The following is an 18,823-nucleotide window of genomic DNA, read 5'->3' on the forward strand; positions in this document are numbered from 1 at the left end:
AGCTAGTTATATGCGTATATTCTTTCTTATAATAGAGAACCCGTGTAAACTTGTGAATAGTGTGCTAATACAGAAAAAAAATTTATTTTATATTTCTTCCTTTTAAGTTTATAAAGGCAAATACAAAATGATTATGTAAACGTGTGAAAAGACTTAATTGCACCAGAAATAACATTGTCTTGGCTTGGGAATTGAACTTGTGCTTCAATGTACCTTCCTTAATCAATTTAAATTGAGCTCTCTCGTGTTTAAAATGACTATATTGCCCATGTGCATCACTAAAATGGCCTGAAGACGTTAGAATTAATAGTGTATCAAAGTAATGGACCTGTGAATACCTTTTTGACATTTAAAAGGACAAACGCTAGATCTAAGCTAGGACCAATAAAATATATAGAAAGACTGAATTATTGCTTCATCCGGGATGTGTGTGTGTATATATATATGGTAGGTAAAGTTTTCATTTGCTTATATATATATATATATATGAGTGTGACGTACAAAGATCAAATAAATCTAAGATTAGTTAATATACTTAACGAATTTTATTTATTTATTATTTTCTTCATCTAGTTACGGGAATATAGGATGATTGGTGCAATATAATGATTTGAGCATATATTCTGTTGAATCTATATATAAATGTGTGACTCGTCTCTATCTAGTTTTTTCCCAATACTAATAATTTTAATTTTTTTAGTTTCAAATTAAGGTATCATGAGAGGATCTGTTGGTCTTCAGAATTGATATAAATATATAAAAATATATATATAGTGTTATTTATTTGTTTGTATTTATATTCTTACCTATAATTTTGATTTATCCATGTAGTGTACTGTTCGTTTCGAAATCTCATGCTGTTGGGTTTTCTAATGCAAGAATTTCCTATTAGTAAATATAAAAGTGGTAATGATTAGTAACAAAAATAGTAATTGAACTATAGAAATATAATATCTATAACCGCACTTTAGGTGTATTTGATTAAGCTAACTGCTTACTTTGCTCTGGGATGAGAATTTTAGTTGTGTACTTTCTCGTGCTTAATTGCATTTTGATAACTGGATGAAAATATAAAGGAGCGGTTAAAAGAAATTATTTCGAAAATACATGGCAGTAGTCCGCCGGAGAATGACCGAGAATCCGCTGGTGTGTGCGTTGAGGATTAATTTATTTACTTTGAATATCGAGTCTAAACCGATTTGAGTATTAAGTTTAAACCGAGAATCCACTGGTGTGTGCATTAAGGATTAATTTATTTACTTCGAGCATTGAGTTTAAATGTTGCTATTCAGATTTTGATTGTGTTGGGTATTTATATTATTGCTCCATTAATAAATTTTTATTTGGTACTTTATTTATGTTTATACAAATGCTCTGAAAATTATAAAGATGTACGTAGTATCCAATATTCTATCTTGCTGTATATATAGATCTATAATATTTTTCTTATTGGGCAGTTGTGTCCGAACGAATGAAGATTTTCCTGTTCAGTCGTTTCTTACCATCAAGAATTCACACCATTTCCTTAGGCCTGAAGTTCGTCATCGTTACGAACACCGAGAGAGTGTCTACTATATTATAAAAAAGGGTCCGATTTGGTCCTCCCTCTGATGAACTTTGTAGATGGCTCATAGAATGACTCAGCTGCCAATATCCTACCAATTGGTAGGCTAGTAAACGATGTGTTCACTCTACCTACACGAGAGCCTACTTAACGCACAAAACAATGCACCCAGGGAGTAGGGGCAAGCAGTATATCAATTTTTTTATTTTTTATTTTTATTTTTAGGCAAGAATGTTAAGAGTTGGTGGTTAGAGGAGAAGAAGGGTACATGATCTCCCAGACACGGGGAGCAACCCAACCATTTGGGCAACACCGCACTTGCAAGCGGTATAACATTAACTCTTCTGTTCTAGTGGGAATGGGCTTATAACACTCTTGTTACATAATAAGGAGCAATAATGGGCGCATAAATGAGTTCAAGTTCCAAGTATTCCCTCCAGAAGAGGGTGTGTGTGTGTGTACATATATATATATATATAAACACATGTTAAATAATATATGTAACATTTAAAAACATAAATTTCTAACCAAAAAAGACATTTGATAATTCCGATGCTTAAATGCATTACCAGCAACCACTCCCCGGAACCATCAAGGAGCTACTTTTCTGCAATTCTGCAACTCCGAAATTTTAGATGCAGCAGCAGCCAGGCATTAGATCATGTGGACGCTTAAGTATACATTACCCAGCACCCACTCCATGGAAGCATCAAGGCGTTACTTTTGGGCAACTTGGAAATTTTAGATGCAGCAGCAACCAGTGGACATTCCCGTCTGAACTCAATTCCCAGCTTAATCCCAACTGCCCAGTTGGGGTCCATTTTCCAACCTCGTTTAGTTATCAAGACCTGTTACCACGCTGGCGCTTAAAAGAATCCGCTCTTGAACTGATTTGTCCATACGTTCCATGACCAAACCCAGCAGCACTAGAACCTTGTGATGCAGATCTTTGGTCTGCATTCATGAATACTGGAGCAGGAGGCACAACATGATGGCTCGATGGGTGATTCCAGTGTGCTTTACCCTTATTTTCAGGCAGCCTACCTTTGTTATGATTTGAAGGAAAGTTCTGGGGGTTGTCATTCCACATGAGCGATCTCATAAAACCATTTGGATTCTGACCCATTTTCTTTCTCCCTGATTCTTGGTCAATTTCAGTTGCATTCACCATTGAAGTCAGTGCATCCACAGATTTCAATGACAATGAGACTCCCGACATCCCATCATATGACAGAACACAGGATATTGCATATACAGAAGCCTCAAGAAGTTGAGGAAGAACTTTTTTTGGATGAGTTACCTACAAACCAACAAGGTAAGAATTAGACTCGGGAAATATAAAGTTTTAAGATAACGCAGAGATTGTCTGCATCAACTTCATGCATATTTTAGTAACCCTCCAAAAGTAAAACAATACAAGATCTTACTTTGAACAAAATTGCTGCAGAAAGTCTCTCTCTTAAACAGTAAATCTGAGCAACATCAAGTGCTGTTGACTCGAAGTATAGCCACCTGTCAACAACCACCTTAACAGTATTATCAGGAGAGGACATGATTTTTTCTCCATGTCGTACAGCAGTCTTATCATGCATCTCTGTTTTATCTTCATCACTATCATCGTCGTCATCTTCAAAGTCGCTTTCATCATCATCTTCACCGCCATCATCATTATCGTTAGCAGGAGCAACAACAATCTCTGTTGCTAACAGTAATAACGGGAGAGGCCCAACAACACTAGATTTTCTAATGTGCAAACCCCCATCTCCACGGGTTATCTCATCATATATAATTAAAGGCTGATCAACAGATGACTTAGATGATAACTTAAAGTTTGTGGATTGAGGGTGCAACCGGACCTTATCACCACTAGCAGTTTCCACAACTGATCGCTTTCCGCCTTTGTGAGGTGGAAGTAATCTCCCCACCATTGGATACAAACCAGCCACAAGGACTGCATGGAGTATACCAGGATCCCGTGCATTTAGGCTAAAACCAGATGCATCTTCCTGAATAAAACCATTCCGGATTAATTCAGATTTTAGTTGCTTGCGCATTCTGGATAGCATATTCATGGCACTTGAAGACATGAAGTATTGAGAACAAAAAAGTGCTTCTTGACCCCTCTCCTTGGCGTTCTGCCAGCACTCAAATGCAGCTATTACCGCTAGTTGATCACCATGCCCACCATAGAGTGAAGCCAGCTCAGATTTAGCAGCCGCAGCTCTCTTCTTTTCATTAGGCAACATGGGAAGAGTAAATAGATCTCTGTAATCAGATGCACAAGCCAAAGTCAAAGCTGGTTCGAGGCAATTCAATAATATGGCAAAGAAAAGCATCTTGCTTGTTAGGGGATGTACTGGTAGAGAACCCAGCTTCTCCCCGAGTTCTGTAAGTTTCTCATCAAGTGACAGGGCCCCAATATCTTGAAGAACAATAATCGCATTACGTATGGTTTCAAAAACCGGCGGGTCTAATGTTTTCCGTAAGAAATCTCCTATTTTGCAATTTGGATCAAGTAGCTTCACCTGTTAGTGAGTAAAAAAGACATTCAGCATTATAGAATACATCACAAATATGTTCATAAATTGCAAGTAATGCAACAATTATTAACAGACTTCCAAAGAATCATAAAAGGCATTATTTTACTTCCACGACAACAAAAATCAGCAATTAAAAAGGAAAAAGGTATTTGTTCAAACTAGTGATCCTCCAAACATGGTAAACAAAAAAGAATATGTAATTGTCCCAACATTCACTAGATTCCCTGTATCTCATATTTTTGGATTCTCCAAACATAACAAGGAGATCAACAGGTACCTGCAAACAAAGTTCCTCAATTGGCATCCTCTTGATTTCAGGAACTTGGAAATCTGGCAATGAAGCTGCTCGAAGTTTTGAATAAAGATGATAACAGATTCCTGGCTGGCAGCGTCCAGCACGTCCTTCTCGTTGCTTTGCACTTGCTTTTGAAACCCAAGAAGAATGAAGAGTTGAAACATTGTTGTAAGGGTCATAATTTTTTTCTTTCATCCTTCCACTGTCGATAACATAAACAACATCATCAATGGTGACAGCAGTCTCAGCAATGTTAGTTGAAAGAATTATTTTGCGACAACCAAGAGGGGGCCGTTTAAAAACCTTCTTTTGCTCCACAGATGGGACCATAGAATGGAGAGATATAATTACAAACTTAGAAGAATCTTTGAAGAACTGGCTAGAAATTAATATCTCTCGTGTTCTATTTATATCATCCCACCCAGGAAGGAAAACAAGGATAGCTCCATCTTTCGAGTCGATACATATTTTCCTTATTAATTGCCCTATAAGGACAACATCAATAAGTTCAGGATTGATAGTTGATAGATATTTCTCAAGTATTTGTTGTTCTTCCTCAGAGTTGGAAAGGGATTTTTCCATGTGTTTTTTTATAATTTCAGCAGCTTCTCCCTCACCCTCTCTTTCAGCCCAACCCACTGCAGTTGTTCCATCATTGGCTCGTATACTGCAGTCAGCACCAAAAGAGAGAAGCATGCAAACATCACCCACTCTACCTTTTCCAGCTAATACCATTAATGGTGTTACTCCAGTCAAAGAATGCTGATAATTAAAAAAAATTGGAGCTTCTTCAGAAGAAACTAAATCTAGGAGGGGATCAAACTCATCATTTGACCAAGCCAAATTAATAGCTTCATCAAGGGCAACTCTGTATTCTTCTGTTAACTTGGACTCCTTAATTGTAACACTCTCTGAAGTACAATCAAGGTGATTATTTTCCAGTGATTTCAATAAAGAAAGTACATCCTCCAAATAAAACGTTTTCACCTGAATCAAGAATGCTACAAAAATCAAAAACAGAAATCAACAATAAACAAATAAATAAATATGCAACATACAACAGGGAAAAAAATTTACAGGATAAGTGAACCCAGGGACTCGGATAATTGGGCAACCACCAAAGTAGTGTGAAAACCGTTCAGCATCAAGTGTAGCACTCATCAGTACCTATTGCATTAAAACTGGTGATGAAGTCCATTGAAGACTACTACTTGAAGAAAGAAATTACTGAAATAGTAAATATTAGAAAATATATATATATATATATGTTACACATATACAGATTGATACTAACCAGATGTAGATGAGGATATGAAGGAAGCATGTCTCTGCAGATAACAAGAAACTAATATAAGTAGATTATCTAACTAACATGGAAGAACAAAAACTACCAACTTTGCTTGTGAGTACTGTTTCTTTCAGTGTAAGAGTGAAACAAAGAATTCTAAAAATATTCTTAATGACTATATAAAGGATGAAATTCACTAACTAACAATAGTATTTAAGATATAAGGTAGTCATCATAAACCATCACATGTTTGGCATTCCCCGCATCAACATAGAATCTGTATTACCAAGTCATTCATGTCCAAAGCAATTATACATACCCATATCCATTTAAGTATAGCAAGAAAATTTGAGACTTTAAAGCAAGCAAAGCAAACCTGAGAATTGCTAGCATGAAATCAGAATAGCGATCCCGTTCATGAATTTCATCCTACAAAGCAAAACAAGATCACAGCCAATGCCAGCCATTAAAACCAAAACAGATACACATATATGGTAAGCTTTTGTTACATATATGTGACAAATGATATAAACACATAAATAAATTGATATAAATCGAATTTTACATAAACATTTCAGAGTAACATAAAAACATAAATAGAAATTTCTTCTGAGAAATTATTTTAGGTGAGAATTCACATCACAATCTCCAGCTAACCCAAGAACAGTTTAAGATACCGAGTCAATTGGAACTAACAAAAAAAGTTGCATTTACTACAGTTACACAATGGAAGCACTATCATCAAAACAAATGGAATTTTCCACAGTACCAAGTGAAAATGGCAGATCAACTGCATGCTGGCCATGAGGCAGCCAAAAGGACAGGAAATAGCCTCCCTATTTGACAAATCTTGAGACATGCTCCCTGAATAACATCTCGTGGAACCAAAAGGATAACAATGTACGTGGAAAGATCGGGCTCAGCTCAATAAAAACTAGTTCATGCTTGTTCATATTGCTCAGCAAGCCAAACTTAAGTGCAATTCATCTCTTTAATAAATGAGCCGAGCTAGAACAGAACAGATTTGGCTTTATCAGGGTCACGAACAGGAGGCCAACGTGTTTGTTAATATGTTCTTTCATTAGTCACATCTCATATGACACATGATTTTACCATAAAATGCACAAGAAATAAGAATAAACAAATTGTTGTCGCATGATATGTGTCAGGTCTTTATTCTTCAACATTAACAAATCTAACACATTAGATTGATGAAATTTAATGGCTCTAGATGAGTCCTTACACGTGTGGTACTTGACCCCCAACCTCATCTCCTGCCTTATTCTTTATCTTACAATTGGAAGAGGGGAAGAACAGGCACTCAACAACAGCAGTCTTGAGAAAAGAAGACCCAAAATATTTAGAAGACACTCGTATATATGTTTGTTCTGAGAAATTGAACATGTAATCATAATTTATTAAAATTACTTTGAGCTATTTGATCTTCTTTGGTTTCTAATGAGTGGATTATCTTGTTTACATGGTTTCATATCTCTTCTCATGTGTTTTCTTCTTCTTCTACTTTTTCTTTTTCCTTTTTTTATACTCTAAAAATAATTTGCAGTTCAGATATACCAAATATAGAAGAGATTGTGCAATCTCTACAGTTGTATATTTTCTTCTTGATTCAGTATAGTGAAATTTCTTCTCTCCATGGATGTACGTCGAGTTCAGCCATACCACGTAAAATACTGTGTTATTATGCGTCCTTGTTTGTGTCTTGCTTCCACTGTGCCGAATGAAGGGGATTAATTCCCAACACTTTTGAAAAGTAGAAAAAGTTTATTTCTTTTCATACGGAAGATCAAAGCTCTTATTTTGCACTAAATATTTTCGACAGTTTTCTTGTGAAAGAAAAGTGCTTTGTTTTTGTTTTCAATAATCATTATACATATTAGATTTGGTGAGTTGTTCATAACTGGTGTTGATACATTCGTTGTTGAGCTACTCAAGGTTATTCAAGAGTAATCAACCAGATTCTCAAGTAAATAAACTAGTGGATGAGATTAATCAATGAAGAAACAAATTCATGGTGAATGTTGTAGACAAATTAGAAAGGCGACAAAAGGTTTGGTGTCTTGCTGTGTCTAGAGATCAACTAGGAGTTTGAACTGTACTGAATAGGGGTGTACAAAGAACCGATGGAACCGAACCAAACCGGTGCTTCGATTCCAGTTCCTCACGGTTCCGGTTCACCGTCGGCTGTCTCCTCACCATCGTGGCCTTCCTCTTCGGATCTGCACTGAAGATGTGAGATCTCTCAGATGAGATTCTCTTTACTGGTTTATTACTACTATTACTACCATGTATGTCAGTGTCGGTGATCGCATAGAGTTTTGTAAATTTTGTTTGCTGCAGAATAAGGGGAACCGTGGAACCGAACCAAACCGGACCGGACCGGTCTTTACGGTTCGGTTCCATGTCCCAATGGTTCTGGTTCCGGTTCCAATTTTTAGGAACCGTTGGGAACGGTTCCAGCTCCGATTCCAAACCGTGTGCACACCTAGTACTGAAAGTGTGACCTAGGTTGTGTATCTCAATTTTTATAGTAAATTAATTTGCCATACTAGGTCCCGTGTTTTTTAACACTAATTTGAGAGTTTTTCCACGTAAAAATCTAGTTTATATGATTATTACTTTACTGCTTTTATGAATAAATTTATGATTGAATACTTGTTAAATTTGAATTGAAAATTGCATATAACTCGAGCAAATTCTTTTGATAAGTAATAAGAATCTATCATTAAAGACGCTCAAAAAGGAGAGCGCTCCTGGAAAAACAAAAGCTAAAGACACCATAGGCGTCACAACAACTTCAAACTGTCAACAAACTCCAAAAGTTTATCCATAGATAAACAATTTCGCCTGTTGACCACTTGACCCAAAAGAAAAGAGAATGCAAAATATTCAATTTAAGAACCCAAGCAGGGGACTCCTCGCCTTCAAAGGATCTCCTATTCCTCTCATGCCACAAACCCCACCATATACAAAGAGGAGTTGCACTCCAAGCATCTCTAACGTGGATCTCCTATTCCTCTCGGGTTCAATCTAGTGACGTTTTACGCACGTAAACCCATCAATTGGTATTAGAGAAGGTTGCTCAAACAATACAGAGTAGGTCATGGAAAGTCTGAGGGAAGCAATTCTATATCTAGGCTAGTTTTCCTAAATTGAACAAACTATAGAAACTGGTAAGCTAGGACTAAGATATTTCTAAAGTCCTTCGATGAAATGGTCTGGCAATAGACTACCAACAACTAAGAGTACGGCAGCAAGTTGGGCTGGCCCAACCCAGCCCAGTCCCAACCCAACCTCAACCTGAATCGGGTTGGGTTGGGCCAGCCCGAATTGTACCAAACATGGGTTATGGTCAAAACCCAACCCAAATATTTTCGGACGGGTTGGGTCGGTTGACGGGTTGAGGTTTTTTTTCTTAATTTTTTTTTTCAGAAATTTATATATATATAAATATTTGATTATATTATTATTTAAAAACAAAATTTTTTTAGGGCAAATCATTTCAGCCTCCCAATCGCTTCCATCTCTATTCTCGTTCTCAACTCTGAACTTGCCCTCTTTCTCTACAACTGCAAACTACAAAATCTACAAGAATCAGAAGTTCAAAACCCATATATTTCAGTTTATCTATCAGTCTGCAAGAATCAAAAGTTCAAAACCTACTAACTATATCAAAACCCACATCGGCATATCATTTCCATTGTTCAAAAAATCAAAACCCATATCTTTCAGTTTGCATCGCCCGCTGTTCCAATTCGGTTTCGCCATTCGCAACCTTCAGCCGCTGTCTCTCAACTCTCAAGCTTGCCCCCCTCTCTCTCTGCAACTGCTAACTTGTATGTATGAGTTTTGTTTTAAATTTTGGAAGTGACGGCGGCAGCGGCAGAGGCGAAGGGACGGCGGCGACGGTGGATCAGCGGCTAAGGGCGATTGACAATGGCAGCAGCAACAGAGGGACGACGGCGGCGAGAGAAAGAGAAAGAAAAAGAAGAAGGGAGAAAAAAAAAAATTAAATTTTTTTTTTTTTTTTTTTTTTGGGTTTTGGGTTGGGTTCGGGTTGAGCCCGAGCCCAACCCGAACATGAGCTTGATTTGTAAATTTTAATCCCAAATTTAAAATTTTCTGGGTTGGGGTTGGGTTGGGCTAGTTAGCCCGCCCAAGTTGCAACCCTAACTAAGTGTGGGACTCTCAACGCTGTGTCTAATTGTACAAAAGATGAACTAGTAGATGCACATTACAATTCGGTATTAAATACTATTTCTGCAGCATAACCCCAACTGAGTTTGGCAGGCTAATGAATTGCACTCTTGCAAGAGATGCATGGCATAAAAGAACATGAGGGAACCACTACCGTTAAAATCTCCAAACTTCATATGCTGACCATTAAGTTTGAAAATCTTAGGATGAAAGATGGGGAAACTTTTGATGAATATTGCACTAAGATTAATGACAAAGTGAACAACAATTTCATTCTAGCAAGACAATCTCATAAACAAAGGGTACCTTATTAATCAATACATGATAGATTTAAAACTTAAGTCACTCCATAGAAAAGAAAAGATATAGATCAAATAATTATAAGATAAATGACCTAGTCATTGCAAACTTATGACTTAAATAATCCTCCAACTAAAAATGGATAGAACCTTGCACTAAAAGCTATTTAAGAGACTTTGTGGGGGGGGGGGGGGAATACAAGTAGTGATTCTGATTAAAAAATAATTAAAAAAAAAAAATTTGCTTTGTTTATTAGAAAATTAAAAACCTTCTTAAAGAATAAATAAAGCAAGAAAGGTAAAATTCCTAAGAAATTTGACTAAAAGGGGAAAAAAATAATAAATAAATAAATAAATAATTCTAAGGATGTAACTTGCTGCAATTGTGGCGAAAAACTAAGTGATTGTCCAAAGAAACCGAAAGAAGAGTAAGGATAAAAAGAAGAAAACTAAAATTAGGATAATGAAAGTCACACTCACAATTCATCTGAATCCATAGTGATTCTTCTTCTTTTGAGGGTGATGAGGCATCATCAAGTAACCAACAGGCATGTGGCCTAGCAGTACCAGGCTCCTACTTTTCCAAGGGAGGTCAGGGGTTCGAAACTCAGTGGAGGCATGTGTGTGTGAGTACCAACTAAAAATAAAAAATAAAAAAAGGTATCATCAAGTAGCATTGGTTGCAATTGTTGAACCTCGAGGTACTTCCAATATGAACCTTCTGAACTAAATACCGATACAAAAGATGATGAAAGTAGCTACCCTAGAAGTGAAGCCGAAAAGGACGATGATGATCAATAAAAGCTTAAACTAGCCGTTAATGAACTATTTGAGGAGACTGTTCAAGCTGAAATTTTAAATAAGAATTTAAAGATCAAACTTAAAAAGCTAGAACAAACCTTAGAGGAAACTAAGAAAGCATTAGTCAAGAAAAATTTGTTGAATGATGAACTTGAAAGATATAAAACTGATTTGCTCAGCAAAATAAATTTCTTAATTCAAGAGAACACTGAAACACATAATCTGAAAAATTCTTATTCTAGCTTGGTAGTTACTCTAGATTGAGTTGATCGACTAACTGAGAGATCAAAGTACTAGAGAAGAAGCAGATTATGTAGGAAGCAGCAAGGTTGGAAGAAATGATTGAAGGGTGGAAGAGAGGAGGGATACAGCGTGTATATATTGCATAAAATGAGGGCTTGATCTGCCCTATCTGAGGGATCTGGGTATCGATTGTATGTTGAGGTGGCGACAATTCCAAATCTCCCAAAGCATGGTGTTTTGGAGACGAAGGTGTCAAAAAGGGGTGTTGACTTCTTTCTTTATGATCAAAGCATTTGGAAAAGAAGAGATGTAATTCAAAATTTTCTGGTAGGGAGGTTTGATCGTGATGTTGGGGATTGTGCGAGGATTGAAGACAGGGCTTTGTAACGACCCACTCCACCACATGGTATGATATTGTCCGCTTTGGGCCTGAACCCGCACGGATTTGCTCTTGGGCTTTACCCCAAAAGGCCTCATACCAATTGGAGATGACACACTTACATATAAGCACTTCACCTTTCCTCTACCCAGGCGATGTGGGACTGTGCACCCGTAACTCGCCAATATGGTAGCCTGACAGTGTCTCTCGCACCCGCCCACGGCACACCCGCCCACAGGGTCATCACAATCCACCCCCCTTGGAGGCCCGACGTCCCCGTCAGCACACTTCCGGCTGGGTCAGGCTCTGATACCATTTGTAACGGCCCACTCCACCATATGGTATGATATTGTCCGCTTTGGGCCTGAACCCGCACAGATTTGCTTTTGGGCTTTACCTCAAAAGGCCTCATACCAATTGGAGATGACACACTTACATATAAGCACTTCACCTTTCCTCTACCCAGGCGATGTGGGACTGTGCACCCGTAACTCGCCAGTGTGGTAGCCTGACAGTGTCTCTCACACCCGCCCACAGGGTCATCACAATCAGTTACTAGAAATTCAAGTCTCAAGGTTGAGGATCCGCAGCTGGAGGACTTATCTATTCTTTGTATTTTATTTTAAAGTAGGATATTATTACCTCCGTAAGTACTAATGGATTAATGGATAGTGGATTTTGGTTAAGGGGTCCTTGAGTTAAGTGATTCCCGAGTTGTAACCATTGGCGAGTTATTAATGAAAATTTTATTTATTAGTTTTTCTTCAGCGTATTATTTATTCTCTTATTTCATTTTGTACTCTGTGCTTGCTTGAAATACTTCAATTGTTTTGATATCCCCTGATTTTGTGCGCAGATTTGATCAACCCGTGTTCCGAAATTAGGGAGTATCACAGGCTTCAAGGGCTTGGAAGATTTCTGCTGGTGTGATGGTTTCCCCGTTTGCCGGATTCCCTATTGCTGTTCAGATTGCCTTCTCATGCTGAGGCGGTTAGGGTTTTGAGGGAAGGTAAACGGACTTGGGGAGAAGCTGAGTTACGATTGGATGTGTGGTCTTTCCGCGTGGGGTGTTGTGGTATTCTCAAGGAAAAGAAGGAGAAGAGAGTGATGGTGTTTGCCTTACCGCTGCATTTGTGGTCTTATGCTTTATTTGAAGATATTGGAAACACTATGAGGGTTTCAGAAAGGTAAAAGCAGACGAAAGGAAGGATGCAAGCAAGGTCATCATCTATGTCGACGTTGATGGCGGAGTGGATTCTTGCGAATGACAAACGACTCTGTTACAGGGTGTATCTGGTGGTTGAGAGGTATCCAGAGCTTGTCCCAACTACTGATGGCTTTGACGGAAAGGATGAGAGTACTGTTCTTCCGAAAGATGAATGGTTGAGGTTGCAAAGAGGAGGTGGGAAGAAGTTGCTGGCACCGGAGTTGCAGGGTTCTAAACGTAGAAGAAGATGGAGTGGTTTTCACGGGCGGGCAGCGCGTGGATCCAATGGGCGGGCAGCGCGTGGATCCAATGGTAAAGAAGAAGGGACACGTGGTTGGCATGCAAGGGATCCCCAGGATTGCACTTACTCGGATAAGATAAGGGATTTGAATTTCAAAGATAGGGCACATGACCCCTCAAGTAAAGGGGAGTGGGGTGGATCTTCTTTTTGGGCTGGGCCTCGTGGGCGGTTTCACAAGCCTATTGGGGAAGGGGAAAGAATGGTTGGGCCACATGATTTCCGGCCCTCTTACAGACATGCGAAAAGTAATGGTCGAGGCAACTTGGGCCAAAAAGTTTCCGGGTCAAGAAGTTTTGGTCAAAGTAGTTTGGGCCAGAATATTCATGGGCTAAGACGGAATGATTTTAATGGTCCTTCAGGGCCAGAGAGGAGGTTCAAGGCCCAACCTTCCCACACACAAAGGAAAACTAATGTGCACTCTATTGGGTCTGGGCAATCCTTTGTGTCTTTAAAGACTCAATCGTTTGGGCCTGCCCTCCATAATTCATTTGATCCTCTACAGGAAGGGTCTACTTCAGGAGGTAAGGATGTCAGCTCATTTGGAGGATCTGAGGAGGTGGTGAATGCGAGACCGAGAAACATGGGCGATGGTTCAAGCACTTACGATTATCTGAACCAGAAACCAAGCAACGCACAAGTTACTGAGTTAGTGTAAAAGGGCGAAGATGGTCTCGGAAGCAAAAGCAAAAGTGGGTAAAGTCCACCATTGGAATCCACAAACCGGGTATGTGCTCTGATCTCTCGCCACATCTCTCTTCCTTCTCTACCCCTTTTGCTACTTCTACTGCTCCTTGAGGGGTGTTGAGGAGGGAAAATGGTATGGTGGATGGGGGTTTGTTAATGGGGGTCCATAGGCTATCCCCAATTGCTGAGGTGAGTAATGAAGGCAGAATTGAGGATGATGGTGGGGCGTCTGTATCCTCGGACTTCACAGGGACGATGTCAGGTTCTGAGACGTGTTGTTTGAAGATCAAGGACTGGCCTGTGATGCTTCTCCCAAGTGGAAAGGACGACGGCAGTGTTGTGCTGTGTGATGGACAATGAACTCAGTTATTGATTGATGGGGGCACGGTCGAGGCATTAAGAGCTGGTCTGAAACTGCATTGGGATGGAACGAAAACGGGTACTGTTGAGTCTTGTTTGCTGACCGCTGGGAGTTCTGAACAGGGCAGAGTTACGAGTACTTCTGATGGCTGGGATCCGGATGGTGGGGCTCTGTTCTCTGATGTTGACGCTTTGACTGTGGCGCTATGTTACCCGGACTCGGGTACGGGTGTCGGACACGGGTGCGTGTCTAGGGGTCGGATTCGTCAATCTATCAATTTACACGATACGTGGACACGGCTACTTGGAAACTTTGGAAAGTTAAAAAAAAAATTAGAATATTTTTTTATGTTTGAGACATCAATCATAAAACTAAAAAAATAAATATATCAATTGTAATTTTTTATAAACATTTTATAATTATTACTACCATTTGTTTGCCTCATTTGATTGGTGGCATGGCCATAGTCATGGATATGCATTCCCGTGTTACTATTTGATGGGAACCTTTGGGGCAAGTTTGGGCTTGGGCTAATATGCCTTTCTATTGTCATCTTAGTCTTGACCTTTGGGCCTGTACAAGTCAAAGCACAATTAACAAGGAAGCCCAACTCAACAATATAAACAATATGTATATCAGTCATAACTCATAATAAAGGTAAGTAACAGCTGTATACCACACACAGCTGTAGGTATTGCTTTCCAGCTGTGAGGCATTGAATTTTTTACTTTTATTAAAAAGCCCATTATTGTCTCTATCATTTCAGATCCAAATAAATAGGTAAATAGGTGGCATCATCCTGGCCATTAAAGGCTGGGTATTAACAATTGCGTGAAACCACGCTCAGGTAGGTAATTGCAAAGTCAGCACGTGCGATTTCACAAACAAGAAGTCGTCTTCAACCTTTAGACCACCGATTCGAATCAGAGCGCCACTGTTGAACCAGGAAGCTTCGTATAGCTGCAGATCTATTAAATAAAACATGAAAAAAATCCCTAATCCTTCACAAGCATCGAGTTACACATCCTTTAGTTTATTTTCGTCATCAGTTGTGTCCGGTTGAAGAATGGAGGGTCGGACACATATCCCATGTCGGTGTCCGTGTCGTGTCGTGTCGACACGGACACTCTAGCCGTCGCCGACGAGTCCAGGTAACACAGCTGTGGCGGAATGCCCCTCTGAACTGGACATCCCACCACCAGTATGAGAGAATGGAGACACAATCGGAATTGATACTCCATTGGCAGTAATTAGAGACGTGCAAAGGGCTGCTAATTTGGATGGTAGTGATGAGGAATGGTTTATGGAGTGTATAGGAGGGACAAGTAATTTGCTGGGATTATCTAGTGCTGGGGAGGGGGGAGAAGACAACTCAGGATATGTTTCAAGTGGTTGAGGATGAGAGGGCGATGGTGAAAACTATGAAGAGCCCTGGGAGGAAGTGGGGAGAGAGCTGAAAAGTTTGTTTTCCAACGTCAACTACGAAGGGAGGAGTGGGGACAAGGGTGAGAGGAAGAGTGGGGGGAGGGAAAGATATTTGTGTATCTATGAAGCTCAAAATTGTGTCTTGGAATATTCAGGGATTGATGACCCGAACAAAAGAATGGTGGTGAAGGTACTTGTACGTAAATGGGGGGTGAATGTGGTTTGTTTGCAGGAGTCTAAACTGGATTCAAGTCGCGCCCGCCCGGGGGGGGGGGGAGGGGGGGGGGGGGGGGGGTTGTTTAGGTATGTGGATTGGGAGGTGGTTGATGCCGAGGGGACTGCTGGAGGTATTGTGGTGCTTTGGGATAAAAACAATGGGTATCGAACACTAGCTTGTGGAAAGGGAGATACTCTATTTCTGTATTGTTTTTGCTGGAGGAAGATGGTTCACAGTGGGTGTTTATTGGTGTGTATGGGTCGGGAGGGGATGTCGAAAGAAGAGGTTTGTGGGAGGAATTGCGGTTTGTTAGATCAAGGTGGGCAGTCCAGTGGTGCATTGGGGGAGATTTTAATGATGTTTGTATGCCTAGTGAGAGATCCACAGAAGGTCTTTGGTCTCAAGCCATGACTGATTTCATTGACACCCACCACCTTATTGATCTTCCGATGGAAGGAGAACATTTCACATGGTCTAGTGGACGAGAATCACCAACGTTGTCACGGCTGGACAGATTCTTGATTTCGGGGGATTTGGAGGAGAGATTCCCTGACGTGTCTCAGGTGGCTTTGGCCCGTGCTATTTCGGACCATATTCCTATTCTTCTTTATTGTGGAGAGGTGAGGAGAGGGAGATCGCCTTTCTGGTTTGAAATTATGTGGCTCCGGGCTGATGACTTCAAAGATAAGGTTCGGATTTGGTGGACGGGCTACGAGATTAGGGGCAGTCCGAGTTTCAATTAAGGTCATTGAAGAGTGATATTAAGACTTGGAACAAAGAAGTGTTTGGTAACCTTGTATAGCGAAAGAATAGATTACTCCAGGAAATCTCATTGTCACGATTGGATCGTTTTCTTATTTCTGGAGATTAGGAAGAAGTTTCCTGATGTGATCCAGGTAGCTTTGGCTAGACCAACTTTTGATCATATTCCTGTGATTCTAGATTGTGGTGCATTGAGAACGAGGGGTACTCCTTTTCGATTTGAGAACATGTGGTTACGGGCAAAGGATTTTTAGGGGTGTGTGAGGGCTTGGTGGGAGGTGATTAGGGTGAAGGGTAACCCGAGCTTTATTCTTGCGAAAAAGCTTAAGGGGCTGAAAAATGAGATCAAAAGGTGGAATAAGGAGGGGTTTGGGAATCTCGAGTGGAGGAAGAATAGGCCTTTGCGGAGAGGGAAGGAATGGGTAGTATTGATGAGAGTCAAAAAAGTAAGAGGGATGCATGCCAGACAGAGCTTGCGGAGATTGCAGTGATGGAAGAAATTTCTTGGAGGCAGAAATCTAGAGCTTTATGGCTTAAAGAGGGTGACAAGAATACTAAATTCTTCCATCGGGTGGCTAGCGCTCAGAGGATAGGCAATCACATTGGGAGGATTACTATTGATGGGAAGGTTCAGGTCAGGGAGGAGGATGTTTGCAGAGGGATTCTCTCTTTTTATCAAGGTTTGTTTACGGAGCCTTCTGCTTGGAGACCCCGGCTGGATGGGCTTCCATTTGATTCCATTTCGGAGCTTTAGTAGAGATGGGATGGAGATTCCGTTCTCTAAAGAGGAAGTGCTAAAGGTGTTTAAGAGTTGTAACGGGGATAAAGCTCCGGGTCCGGATGGCTTTACTATGAGTTTTCTTTTGGAGAGTTAGGGTGTGGTCAGGGGAGAGGTGATGGATACGGTTCATGCTTTTCATTCTCAGGGGAGGTTTGAGAGTTCCTCTAATGCCTCGTTTATTGCACTTATTCCAAAGAGAGAGGAGGGTGGGGGGGGGCGCTTCGGATGTGAAGGACTTTAGACCTATTAGCTTGTTCGGGTGTATTTACAAATTAATAGCTAAAGTTCTAGCTTTTAGATTGAGGGATGTTTTGGATGATATTATTTCGGAGTCTAAGAATGCTTTTATTGGTGGGCGTCAGATTCTTGACTCAACTCTTATTGCTAGCGAATGTGTGGACACGAGGATGAGGAGCGGTGTCCCAGGGGTTCTCTATAAACTTGATGTTGAGAAAGCCTATGATAATGTGAGTTGGAAGGTCCTGCTGTATTTGATGGAAAGAATGGGGTTAGGGGGCAAATGGAGGCATTAGATTGAAGCTTGTATTTCTTCAGCGAGATTTTCGGTAATGGTTAATGCTGGTTTTTTTGGTAGCTCGAGAGGTTTGCGCCAGGGGGAATCCATTGTCTCCTTTTCTATTTATTATTGTTATGGAGGCCCTGAGTAGGATGACGAGGAGGGCGGTGGAGTTGGGTTTTATAAAGGGGTTCATGGTGGGTGGGGAGGCAGCTCATCATCTGGACCAGTGTTATTAAAAGCGCACCTAGACGCGAGGCACACCTTCAACACCTGTAGTTCCCCCAAGCGCAGTGACCTCCAATATGGGCGCACCTTGTCTACACCTTGGGGATTTTATGAGGCGCGCTTCATGTATTATGAGGTGCTGTTTCCTTTTATATATTTTACGTGTTTGTTTTATAGTATATATATTAGTATATACTTACAGGCTTTTGGAAACTAAAACCAAAAAATAGTAATTTTGTCTTCTTGTGAGGCAACCCAATGGTCCCAATAGTCAACAAATCAATCAAGCAAAAGCTGCAGAAGAAAGAAAGACATGAGGGAGTGGGAAACATCGAGAAGAGAGAGAGAGAGAGAGAAAGAGAAGAAAGGGTTATCAGTTGCAGGCTTGCAGCCACAGCCTCCTTCCAACGAAGACGAAGCCAGGAACCAACCTACCAAGTCAGTTCAGTTTTTTTTTCCTCCTCCTCCTCTTCTATTCTCATCTTCTCTTCTCTTCTTCTCTCTCTCCTCATTTGCTTCTTCTATATATCTAGTTTTTTTTTTCTTTTTTTTTTTTATCTGGGTCTCTGTTTTTTTTTTCTTTTTTCTTCTTTCTTTTTCTTCATCTACTCCTCTCCCGTCTGTCTCTCTGCATTTTTTCCCTTTACTCATGAACAGTGTTTTATTTTTTTTTTATTATTTTTTTTCAATCTCTGTTTTTTTCTCGTGAACAATGT

The 18,823-nt window shown here is 40.0% G+C and overlaps 1 protein-coding gene across 1 annotated transcript in view; it reads right to left on the reverse strand.

Annotated features, from left to right (window-relative positions):
- Window positions 1–1,939: 1,939 nt before the first annotated feature.
- Window positions 1,940–18,823, reverse strand: part of LOC132311153 (DExH-box ATP-dependent RNA helicase DExH6-like) — a 67,444-nt gene continuing 50,560 nt past the window's right edge. Inside the window, exons 9-14 of the mRNA XM_059808915.1 lie at window positions 6,064–6,116; window positions 5,694–5,727; window positions 5,477–5,566; window positions 4,382–5,386; window positions 2,992–4,089; window positions 1,940–2,864 (exon numbers count right to left, since the gene is read on the reverse strand). Of these exons, the coding sequence (XP_059664898.1) occupies window positions 2,406–2,864; window positions 2,992–4,089; window positions 4,382–5,386; window positions 5,477–5,566; window positions 5,694–5,727; window positions 6,064–6,116 (2,739 nt within the window). The 3' untranslated portion in view covers window positions 1,940–2,405. The remainder of the gene's footprint in view (window positions 2,865–2,991; window positions 4,090–4,381; window positions 5,387–5,476; window positions 5,567–5,693; window positions 5,728–6,063; window positions 6,117–18,823) is intronic.

This window comes from Cornus florida, unplaced genomic scaffold (genome assembly GCF_030987335.1).
Source record: "Cornus florida cultivar Cherokee Brave unplaced genomic scaffold, ASM3098733v1 CherokeeBrave_3.0.0_Hap2_Chr06, whole genome shotgun sequence".
In the NCBI taxonomy this organism is placed as follows: Eukaryota; Viridiplantae; Streptophyta; class Magnoliopsida; order Cornales; family Cornaceae; genus Cornus; species Cornus florida.